Source organism: Centropristis striata, chromosome 2, assembly GCF_030273125.1.
Source record: "Centropristis striata isolate RG_2023a ecotype Rhode Island chromosome 2, C.striata_1.0, whole genome shotgun sequence".
NCBI lineage: Eukaryota > Metazoa > Chordata > Actinopteri > Perciformes > Serranidae > Centropristis > Centropristis striata.
The window spans coordinates 18,637,596-18,649,499 of NC_081518.1; the positions used below are offsets into that span (position 1 = coordinate 18,637,596).

Genomic DNA, 11,904 nt, shown 5'->3' on the forward strand with positions numbered 1-11,904 from the left:
AGTCTAGCTGCTTCATACACTTTGAAAAATACATTTATATATATATAAAGTGCATATTTTGTGTGTTTCTCATTAACTCACATCGTTTCTCTGATTGTTGTTGGGTTTTTTTTTTAACAAATAATCATTTCTGCAGATGATTATTGACACATTTTATTATTATCAAACACATTTTATCAGACAAACATCCTGAAAGTTTCAAAGTAAAAGTCACAGATATTTTTGTTATGTAAATATAATGAATATAAACATGTTGTTGTGTCTGTCTGTCTCTCTCTCTCTCTCTCTCTCTCTCTCTCTCTCTCTCTCTCTCTCTGTCTGTCTGTTGCTCTGTCTGTCTCTCTGCCTGTCTTTCTGTGAATGATGTCAAATCTAATATAATGAACTAAAGTTATATTTAGTAGTTATATTATTTATAGTTATATATGAAAATTAATATCTGTAACACACAAACTGTAAAAATGTGATCCAGCTTTGAACTGCAGATTCTTTCTGGAGACTTTATAAAATATATATGTAAATACATGTGTTTATATGTTATAGTAGCAGTTTCTCATTCCTTACAACACATTACAAATGCTTTTGGACAGTCATCAAGTGCTTTCATACAACTCTCTGCTGTTCTATAACTTTATCATGTCAGTCAAAATTAACTATACTTGTGGATGCTGAATAGTCATTCCATATAAAACTAATAGTCCTCATTTCATTCATTCATTCATTCATTCATTTCAAAATGTTGAACTAGTTGTCAAAATCTGTCAAGCAAAATTTATAATTTACAATTTCACTCAGGTGAAGCTTAGCTTTCACTGATGAGAAGGCTGTGTGCAGCATTAGTTGAACCAATGATAAGTCACTTCTCTACAATCACTCAGAGCTGAATCCATAAACCATAAACACTTTACAACATATATGAACCAAGCGAAGAGGGGTGAGGGTGCGGGGAAAAAGGGGATGACAGTCCTGCAGAGGGCGGATTTGCCACTGGAGGAGATACTTTCCTCGCTGCATTGCCAGAGATGATATTGGCTGTGATGTAGATGAAACTATGTGGCCAGACAGAGAGGAATATCATGATGTGCATGAATGATTTACAGTACTATATATGTTGTATGTTCAGTTCCATTATGTACTACAATATTGTTTACAGTTGTGTACAGCTCTACCCAAAGGGACTTTATGGTTGTTGTAAATAAGGGTCTGTTTTTTTCCTTTTGCACAATGCTGTGAACAAAATAGAATTGCAAAGAGGGCCAGATATGTGGACGCTGGTCATACACCCTCCACCTCCAGGAAGAGAAAATCTCCTTTATTGGATTCAAAAATGGCGAGTAGGGAGGGAGATATTCCACCAGCATCCTGTCATGTGCTGCAAACCACTGTCTGACGACATTTGAGTGGTGAAAACGCACATTATCCCAAACAACAACATACTTGTTGAAATGGTCTCCAGTTAGACCCCTCTCATTCTCAGGGATAATGTCCCTGTAAAGAGTGTCTAAAAAAATCAACAGATGTTGTGTGTTGTATGACGGGGAATATGGGTGAGGATGCCGTTTTCTGAGATGGCTGCAAAATTGTAGCCCTGATTTCATCAGGGATCTGCCTATGTACTTGGCCTCTTCTTCCTCTTCCTCTGTTTTGTCCCCTTCCCCTTCCTCCCCATAGTGATGTGACACACACACACACACACACACACACACACACACACACACACAAAAAGGGCATAGTTTGAAATCTCTGAAGAATCTCATCATAGTGTACACACACCGGCAGTAGCCCCGTGGCCCTTTCAGAGGAAATTTTCTAGTTGTTATTATTATTGTTATTGTCATTATTATAGTAATGATACATGTCTTCTCGGTGGTCAGCAGCTGTTCAGGTTATTTTAGTCTTTGGACCAATCAGAGGCTGTCTGTGTTTGCAGGAGCAGGATTGTGGGAGTTGTAGTGCAGGCGTCTGTTCTTCTGTTCTGAGCCCTGACGCTGACCCTGGGATGTTTGGCTCCGTGCTGCTCTGCTGCTGCTCCTTCACACTGCTGCGTCTCTCTTCTTCTCTGGTTCATGGGAACCTTCAGCTGGACGACGGGCCGGCCGATGGGCGACGTGTCGACGCCTCCTATCTGTCTGACCGAGGTCAGTGTCCAATCACAGAGCTGCACCACACCTGTCACCTGGCACCTCTCACCTGTTTCTCTCTGACAGAAACACACATTATCATGTGTTCAGTGAAACTCACAGAGGAACTGAGATACTAAAAACAGTGTTTAAAGTCTAACTCACGACTTAACTAGAAAGAAACACAGAAACAAGATCACAGTCAGAGCGAATGACCATATTCTCAGTTACACATTAAAATGTGATTTGAATAGAAGTCAATGAGGGTTTTTGTCCCTGAGGTGTCTAGCTGCAGCCTCAGACGATTATTAGATGGGGGGAAAAAATCACTTTTCATGTTGTTGTTTTTTTAAGAAATTATGGAATAATTCAAATATATAATCTGGCATGTACACAGCAAAAACTGGAGTGTTGAATCAACTCCCATAGAGTCAATTTTAACACTTTTTGAGGGTTTATATAGCTCCACACTCTACAGAGTTAAATCAACATTTTCAAAATAGTTAATTATTTAACACTGTGCTAAGAGTTACTTTTTAACTCACTAAACTGGGTTAAATTAACACTGAGCGATTTACATTAACACTATATCAGAGTTACTTTTTAACTCACTAAACTGGGTTAAATTAACACTACATAGTTTAAAAAATAATAACTAATACAACAATTAAAATGACAGAATAATTAATTCCAAGAAAAATACATTTTCAAAAACAGCATTTTAAGGATCCCGTATGAGCTTTGAATGCCAAATGGCAACTGAAGTTTGAGCAATTTGTTCAACATTGCTGTGAACAATATTGAGGTGCTTTCTAAAGCCGGCATAAGTTTCAAACTGAAGTCTGCAGCTCGGCTGACAACAAAACAGCTTAAACTTAGGTCCAGGATAACAACTATGTTCACCTCTTAAATGTGAAATCAACTCCTGACTGCTGGGATAAACTTTCCTACACATAAAACATGTTAGCATGTTGATCACAATGCCACTTAAAGACTGCCTTGCCTTTTACTCAGGTTGTGACAAGTATTTCTTGGTTAAGGAGTTTCCACATCCACTCCTGAAACCAGCAGCTACTACGACCACGCCACGCAGCAGACAATTAATTGATACACAGGTTCACCCGGCTGAAAACCCAGGGGCCTAACACATGGGTTTACCTGGACTGAAGCCCAGGGGCCTATCAAGCAAGTTAACTCTGTCAAGATGCTTTTTACATCTCTACAGAGTTAATTTGCTTGGGCTTGAATAACTCTGTTAAATAACTCCAACACTGAACACCATTTGAATCAGAATGTGTTAAAATGACACTTTGAGAGTGGAAATCAACTCTGACATGTTTAACCCTGAAATTTCAACATTCCAGTTTTTGCTGTGTAGAGAGTTAAAATTCTGAACATGATTGAATGTTTGATAGTTATGATCATGTCTGAAGTTGTTTAAGAAATTTATGGGGGGAAAAAAGAAAAAATATAACATTTAATGTCTGGTGATTTAATGAAGGTCAGGAGAGGGTTAATGTGAGGAGGAATAAAGGGTTAAACAGAGCTCAGCAGGCAGAAGCGATGTCACTCTGCAGCTTTACACCTCAACAACAACAACAACAACAACAACAACAACAACAACAACAACAACCAGACAGCCTGTTAAAAGTAAAGAAATGTTTCATCTGCAAACAAATGTCACACTTTGACTGAATTAACTAGACAATTCAGCAGAGAATCACCGTATTATATATATTTGTATATATTATATCCAATCATGGAGCTAGTATCCATAGTTAGCATTTTGACAGCTGTCAGTATTCTACAGAGATCGTAGCGGCTCACTTTTAGTCATCTCCAGGGGCTTCATGTATCAAACAGTGCATAGCTTTCATACTGAAAGATGGCATACTCCCAAAACTAGAAAAGTACGTATGCAAACTCTCCTCCACATGTATCAAACTGTGCTCACGCCAGGTTCAGAGCACCTTTCCTTGATACATCCCGATCAGCTGGAACTGAGCGCACATGCACGAGCCACCAGCCACGCCCCGGCTCCTCCCACAAATGAATACGCAGATGACATGCAAATGACTATAAATCGCCGGCATGCCCGCTGATTATCGACAAAACAATGGCAAGTCTACTTACTGCCACTGCGGTGGACGTGGTGATCTCCAGGTGGAGGCAGGAAAATGTGCTTTTTGGTGCCTCAGATCTGGGATCAGCAACAAGGTGTCACTGTGGCTGTTAACGCAGCCGGATTAGAGAGCTGCACCATGGCAGAAGGGTCCCTCAACACACGCTCCTTCTAAACGTCACCGTTATTGACTTTAATCTGAGCCGTTAGAGCAGCCAGTGTGTAATGCGTGCTATAATCATTTTTACGCATCAGTTTATAATTCACTCTTAACTTGTTGTCCCAATTAAACATCACATACAGGATCAAATATGCACCACACCTGACTTATTCTGAAAGGACACAAATGTTTTTTCTCCGGGGAGAGGGATCTGTGCGTCATGGATCGCTGTGCACCTGCAGCGTTAACATCTCCATGTTAAACCAAAGGAGAAACAGTCGGTGATCAGGACTTTGACACAGTAATTAAGGCAGGTAAACTGTGAAAAATGTGTCCGCTCCATGTTAAATCAGAATCAGAAATACTTTATTGATCCTCAGAGGAAAATTCGGTAGGCCTATATATGTATATAAAAATAGTGGAAATAGCTAAATATATAGGCTAGACTTAAGAAAATATATAATTATAGAAAATATACAATATTAAAAAACATACAGACTTTAACATACTATTATTGCAGAAGTAAGCAGCAGTACGCAGGTGAAATATAAAATATAATAATAATGGATGAAAAAAATCGTCTATCCCCTCATATTTAGAACGGGTTATTGAGGGTGGAGAATGGCATTTTTCCTCCATTGTCCGAGAGCTATAAACTGTAAACACAAAGCCAGTTGTGTGTTGTTTGAGTTTATATATGAAACACGTTTTAAATAGAGCAGAAAAGACAGTCGTTTCCGCCAAACAAAAGTTTGCGGTGCCACTGCACATTCTCACGGCAAGTTCACTTTTCATACATGTGGCGTGTGCGTGAAAAACAGCGTACGCAATGTTTTTGTGCCTATGCACCGTTGATACATGAGGCCCCTGGAGATCCTGGTATCATAATAGACTATAAGATGTCAGGAATCTACAGGGTCCATGTGTCACGATATCGTGTTGGAAGTTGTGGGAATAACGCTGCAGTCTTTTTTTCTGTTTGATTCAGAAACATCTTAATCAGTGAAGCTTGTTGTTTGTAAAAGTTTGATAAAATGCTGCAGTTGTTGTCGTCCATACATATTTGATATCAGTTCAGTTCAGTTTGACTGAATACTTTGTTGGTCAGTCTGTGGGTTTGACTCTCATTGTGGAGAAATAAAAAGACTGAAGTGAGATGAATAGACTGAGAATTTTCTATGATTGGACAAAACAATTCTTGACTGAATTTAATCTAAATGCAGTTAAACAGCTAAATCTCAGTATATTGTATCACAGTCATCTCGTATGGCAACTCCAGTATCGTGATCAATCAATGTTGTCAGTGTTTCTGCTTCCTGCAGAGAGAGGCCACGCCCCCGACCCCATGGCTGACCACGGCCTCCTGCCCGTGGACTCTGTGGAGGATCACTTCCTGATGGATGCGGGCGCCTACGACGAGGTGGGCATGGCTTTTTTAATGACAAGGGGTGCATCCCATATCCCTTATTTTATGTCTCCTCTATCCTCTATCCTCGCTTGAACCGAAGTTCTTTCACGTGCGCCATCTTTACGACCATCCCAAAGCTCTTGTTTGTGCTCGGAGGATAGAGGATAGAGGAGGCATATCGGAGGAGCCACAAGCAAGGATACATGAGAGCATCCTATGTGGAAGTCTTTTAGCGGTGGCCCCGCCCCCTGACTTATTGATTAGACGCTGCAGCTGATCGGACTGATCTTACACATAGCAACATCACTGTAGTTTCAAACCAGAGTGGAGACAGATCACAGATTAAACGCAAGTGTGTCACCACAAGTTTTATATTTTATTTATATGATTCCCCATGTAGTTAAAATCTGTTTTATTGGGGCTCTGAACAACAAAAAGACCACAAACATATTTCTACATTTATAATTAATTAAAAGACAGATCACTCTAGAAGCTTTTTTACCTTTTGTGATCTGTTATTTCCACCATTCAGATTTATTATGGATATTATTAAAGTAAAAAAAACAAACAGTAGAGCGTATGAGAGTCTGTCCGTCAGCAAGAAACACTTTGATCTGAGTGACATAATTTACATTTTACCTAATCATCCAACCTAATAAAATATTGGCCGGTGTTCAGCGGACACAATCATGTTCTGGGATATTAGATCATGAATTTATCACACAGATCATCTACTACGAAGGCATATTAGGGCCATGTATGGAAAAAAATAAAACAAATATAGACCCAGGGGAGAGGGGCCCAGCCACCATGGCACAGGTAAAAACGCATAACATGAGGTGATGGTACTACTTCACCACATTTAATTTGTTTCCGGGTCCGTATTTTTTTTTCTTTTAAACTTGGCCCTAATACACCATTGTAATATACAGAAGAAAATAACAATAAATAAATAATATAAAGGCATTCCTGTGCCCCTGAGCAGGACACAGTTCACAGTATAAATACACAATGCAGGTTGTTATTCATGTGCAGGTGTTTGTTAAACAGAGAAAAGACAACATGAGGTGCAGCCACAGTACTCCAGTTTCTCACTACTGTTCTCCTTCTCCTGGTTCAGGACTCGTCGGCGGCGCTGCAGCTGCAGGGGCGGGCCATGCGGTCCCCACGGCGCTGCATCCCCCATCAGCAGTCCTGCTTGGGCTACCCACTGCCCTGCTGCGACCCCTGTGACACCTGCTACTGCCGCTTCTTCAACGCCATCTGCTACTGCCGCCGGGTCGGCCACACCTGCCCCCCCCGCCGCACCTGACCCCCCCCCCCCCCCACCCCCCCCATCCCACCCCGCCGTACCTGACCCCCTCAACCCCACGTTGACCCCTCACTGACAGTATAGTGTTTCTGATAAAATGTGTTCTTTGTGTAATAAACTGCTGAGAAAAACATTTATAACTTTATGTCAAATTACTTTTGATGCTTTGCAGCAAGAAGAACATCTCTCTCTTTATATGTACACTACAGGCCAAAAGTTTGGAAGCAACTTAAATGTTCTGTTCACAATGGTTTTCTTAAAAACCAGTATGGATTCTTTGGGTTTGGATGTGTTTACTGGATGATCAGACTTTACCTTTATTGAATTTAACCATTTTCCTCAATTTACCTTTATTTATACATTGATGTTAGCAGACCATTGCTGAAAAAAATTTCCCAAAATAAAAGAAGGGCTTAGTTTTAGGGTTGAGAAGATTTGGAACAGTCACAACTTCAGTGCAAAAGTAGAAAACAAATCACAGCTTGCATTCTTCACTTTAGCTCTTTGGCTTTTGAGAGTTTGGATACTAAAATCCCAATAAATCTCAACTGTGTTCATATCTCTGACAAACTACCACAGAAATAAAATTAAAGCAGTTGAGTAAAGAAACAAGAGTACAGATTTATACATTAAGGAAAGAAGGATCCACAATAAAAACCCAAAGACCTGATAATTATAGTGAAAATGTGTTCTAATAAGTGACTCTTTATATAATTATCATGTTTATTATTTATATATATATATATACAGTCTTGGAAAAAAAATATTAGATCACCCTTGTGTTCTTCAATGTCTTGTTATTTGAATGCCTGGTACAACTAAAGGTACATTTGTTTGGAAAAATATAATGATAATAACCAAAATCATTATCAAGAAAACCATTGAAATGTCTAGATATCAGCTCTTAAATTAAACTCTTATCAGCTATTTTTTTGTTGTTATCATTATATTTGTGATCACAGCTCACTGGTAAAAACGACATTGACAGCTGTTGTTTGAGACTTTTTGTGTTTTATTGTTGATCACGTTGAAACTTAATGGCGTCCAGTCTGACACGCTTAGTTGGCGGCGATGGTCTGATCCATCCAGGCGCGGAGCTCGGTGACGCGGGCGTACACACCGGGCATGGTGGGAGTGCAGGTTCCGCTGCCCCAGGACACGATACCAACCAGAGTCCAGGCGCCGGCCTTCTGACAGACCAGAGGACCGCCAGAGTCGCCCTGAAACAACAACAAACAATAAACGAGTCATCTCAACAACACCAAGTGAGGACGGACAGTCACAGTGTCTGACTCTGCCCACCATGCAGGAGGACGCTCCAGATGCTCCGGCGCAGATCATCAGGTCGCTGATCTTGTTGCCCCAGTACTGACGGCACTGCTGATTGGTCAGCAGGGGGAGGGCGGCCTGCTGCAGCAGGGCGGGGGTGTCGGGAGCTGCAACACACACACACACACACAGACACATGAGAAGCAGCACCATGTCCCGGCTCACCTGGACTCAGGTGAGTCTGCAGCTAGTGTTGGTTCTGTATCGACACTCTGAAACTGATCTGAAGACACAAAGACGTCCTGACAAACATCTTAAGACAAATTGAAGTTCTGATGGTTCACACCACCAACAGACTCTACAGGCCCCGCCCCTGCTCCGCTGTGATTGGCTCTCACCGTTGTGGCGGGTCAGGCCCCAGCCGCTGGTCACACACTTCATGCCTCCGGGGAAGTTGTCTCCGGTCTCAGCCACACACACTGGGGACACGCGCATGTTCATGTTGGCGGGGCTGGCGAGCTTGATGAGCAGGATGTCGTTGTTGATGGTGTAGCCGTTGTAGCGGGGGTGCTTGAACACCTGACGGGAAACCACACAGTTTTTAACGGCGAGCGCAATGAAGACAGTGCCGTCCCCCGGTCTGAGCCAGCAAACAGGAAGTGCCTTCAGCCTGCAGTGAGTCAGAGCTTCAGCAGGGGGCGCCAGCGTCCAGTTCTCTCTGTCTCACTGCAGACTGAGACTCTTCAGCTGGTTCATGACTCAGAACAAACATTCTGCTCTCAGTTCTAGTCTCAAGTCTCTAAAGACGACCTGATGCTGACGTGTCAAAACGTCCTTCAGCATCTCGGCGGCGTTCACTCACCTTGCCGACCTTCATGACCTGGATGTCCTCGGCGTTGGAGGAGCGGTCGTGTTCTCCGAGGATCACGCGGTGGGATGTCCTGCGGAGAAAAGGTCACAATGTGAGGCGACATTCAGAGAGAAGAACAACTGGAACATGAGAGAGAACGTCAAGATAGAAAGACATGTGAGCGCCTGTCACAGCCTGAGGGAAAACCAGCACAACACATCGAACACATTCACTCCCCTACGACACTATATTACAGCTGACACATTCATATATTGTTGTTGTCTCTTTATTGACTTAATGAATTGTATATCTGTCATTGATTTGTCTCACACATATATTTTATGCAATGCATCGATTTTGCCTTATTGATTCTTATATCGTACAGATATTGTGTAAAAAAAATTGTACTTGTGCTTTGGCAATATTGTTTTTTAACATTTGTACAAATAAAGCTTTATTGAATTGAATTGAAAAGTCTGGTCACCTGACGTTACAGTGAGCCGCCGTCACCACCCAGTTCTCATTGACCAGAGAGCCGCCACAGAAGTGGAAGCCGGTGTAGTCCTGGACAACAACAACAACAACAAGAGTGAGACCACATGTTCACCAACACACCGTGTTTGTGTGTGTGTGTGTGTGTGTGTGTGTGTGTGTGTGTGTTTGTTTGTTTGTACCTGCAGGGACACCTGCCAGGGCCAGGAGTGAGGCACCGCCTCCTCCCCATTGACGATACGAGAGTAACCGGTGATGACGGGAGGGATGGCGGGAGAGCCGCAGCCTGGTGACATCATCATGACATCATTAATAACAAGTTTCACTGCAGCGACTTTGAAGCAACAGTAACAATAAACATATAAGAAAAATGTATTGGCGCTCTCATTTTGAGGACATAGACTGGGAAAAAGCATGGCTTTTACCTCACAAATACTGTATTCATAACAAAGTAAAAGAAACTCATTTCAAAATTCTTCACAAAATATATCCTGTTAACTCTTTCATTTCAAAATTCAGCTCTTGTGTGTTTTGTGGGCATGCTGATGAAACGTTGAACTATCTGTTTTTTTAATGTAATGTCACAATGAAATTGGTCGGACTTGTGTTCTCATGTCTTCACCCATGTTATCATGTCATACTGTTTTTCCCTAAAAGATGTTATATGTTATTATGAAAATAAGAAGCACAAGTGTCTTCAGTATTTAGTGATTTTTTTTTCATTTTACTGGGAAAATATTTTATGCATAAGCAAAAATGTTCAGCCTCCAAGCCAACCTTTCCTCATTTTTTGGTTGAATTTAATTCACTTTATAAATCCTTAGCCCTGGTTAAAAATAAAAAGAATACACAATTTTTAGATTACTATGAAAAGATATTTGATGTACTCTCTGGCATTTTATGACAAAATGATATTGTATTAGCTATTAGTATTTATTTATTTATTTTGTTGTTTATTATTTATGTTCTATCTTATCTGAGACTTTGGGAATCTATTCTGTAAATTCATTTATTTTATTTATTGACTTTTTGTTTTTGTATCTGTGAAAGAGCTCTTATGAATTGTGTTATGTGTTAATGTTTGATATAATTTGTAAATTGAATACTTAAATAAAGTTTAAAAAAAAAAAGACTTTGTTGGACACGTCCGTCTCCATGCCAACAGTTTACAGCAGATCTAACGGCTGCTCCCATCCAGTCATGTGACTGCAGCCATACTTTACCCAGCATGCTTCACTCTCAGGGGACATGTTGCATCTTACCGTAGGCAGCGCCGGCGAAGGCGAGGCACGAGAGGATCCACAGGAAGGCCATGGCTCGATCATGGAGACTCTGAGAGACACACCAGCTTTTATTAGACCAAGAGACACGGGATTGGCTGGGACGGGAGGGGAGGGATGGAAGGGACGGGACGGACAGGAGGGAGGGGACAGGAGGGACGGATGGGAGGGGAGGGACAGGAGGGACAGGAGGGGACATGTTATCAGGTGGGAGTTTGGACAGCTGCAGAGGACGGAGAGTTTTCCAGCTGAACTTGAATCAACGTGTTCTAATTCTGTTTCATCTGTTTTCAGTCTGTTAATAATGTTATCATAAGTTATTAATCATTTTCTTTCTGATGAATAACCTGGCTTAAAGACTATGATCCTGATGCTGATTTTGAAATCGATGGTTTTGGGCACCCCTGGCCGTGGATCGTGACAGACAGCTGACAGGCTAATCTCAGGGTGGGGGCGTGGCCTGTATGTGAACACCCGATGGTGCAGGACTGTGGTCGTGAGCGAAACTGTGTGTACTCCTGATAATGAGCTTTTATCTGTGTCTCTTCGGCCGTTCTATTTGCCACGTGAATTTCCACAACTGTTTGTTACAGTTGCTTAAATTCACCCTAAGGCAAATGTGGACAACACAACCGTGCAGCGCCTTTAGTCTATCTGTCCTGATGCTCCCAATGTTGTAATGGGCGATTGTAATCACTGTTCGATGTCCAAGTCTCTGAATCACTTCTCCCAGTACATCTCCTGTCCTACCAGACAAGGTAGAGGACTGGATCAGTGCTATTGCTCCATTAGGGAGCTTATAAATTCCAAGCAATGGCTCCTCTGGGTTTATCTGACCACTGTACTATCCATTTAGTCCCCACCTATCAGTCAGCCTTAAAAAGAGGAAAA

The 11,904-nt window shown here is 41.6% G+C and overlaps 2 protein-coding genes across 2 annotated transcripts; one reads left to right on the forward strand and one right to left on the reverse strand.

Moving 5' to 3' along the window:
* The first annotated feature begins 1,999 nt into the window (after window positions 1–1,999).
* On the forward strand, window positions 2,000–7,122 carry agrp (agouti related neuropeptide). The gene is made up of 3 exons (XM_059357696.1): window positions 2,000–2,138; window positions 5,725–5,822; window positions 6,931–7,122. The coding sequence occupies exons 1-3, from the start codon at window positions 2,000–2,002 to the stop codon at window positions 7,120–7,122; spliced, it is 429 nt and encodes a 142-aa protein (XP_059213679.1).
* A 1,007-nt stretch (window positions 7,123–8,129) lies between these two features.
* On the reverse strand, window positions 8,130–11,047 carry LOC131988813 (chymotrypsin A-like). Its single transcript, XM_059354079.1, has 7 exons — window positions 10,996–11,047; window positions 9,916–10,019; window positions 9,726–9,805; window positions 9,254–9,332; window positions 8,790–8,970; window positions 8,425–8,558; window positions 8,130–8,342 (listed from the first exon to the last, which is right to left on the reverse strand). Exons 1-7 carry the CDS (start codon window positions 11,045–11,047, stop codon window positions 8,181–8,183), a joined length of 792 nt encoding a protein of 263 aa, XP_059210062.1. The 3' UTR covers window positions 8,130–8,180.
* Between the last annotated feature and the right edge of the window lie 857 nt (window positions 11,048–11,904).

Excerpts from the sequence above, each read along its gene's own strand:
- agrp (XM_059357696.1), top strand. The coding sequence starts at position 2,000 with ATGTTTGGCTCCGTGCTGCTCTGCTGCTGCTCCTTCACACTGCTGCGT. Across the intron at positions 2,139-5,724 it reads CTCCTATCTGTCTGACCGAG|AGAGAGGCCACGCCCCCGAC; the intron begins GTCAGTGTCCAA and ends TGCTTCCTGCAG. Across the intron at positions 5,823-6,930 it reads ATGCGGGCGCCTACGACGAG|GACTCGTCGGCGGCGCTGCA; the intron begins GTGGGCATGGCT and ends CTCCTGGTTCAG.
- LOC131988813 (XM_059354079.1), bottom strand. The coding sequence starts at position 11,047 with ATGGCCTTCCTGTGGATCCTCTCGTGCCTCGCCTTCGCCGGCGCTGCC. Across the intron at positions 8,971-9,253 it reads AGGTCATGAAGGTCGGCAAG|GTGTTCAAGCACCCCCGCTA; the intron begins GTGAGTGAACGC and ends GTTTCCCGTCAG. Across the intron at positions 8,559-8,789 it reads GGGCCTGACCCGCCACAACG|CTCCCGACACCCCCGCCCTG; the intron begins GTGAGAGCCAAT and ends TGTGTGTTGCAG.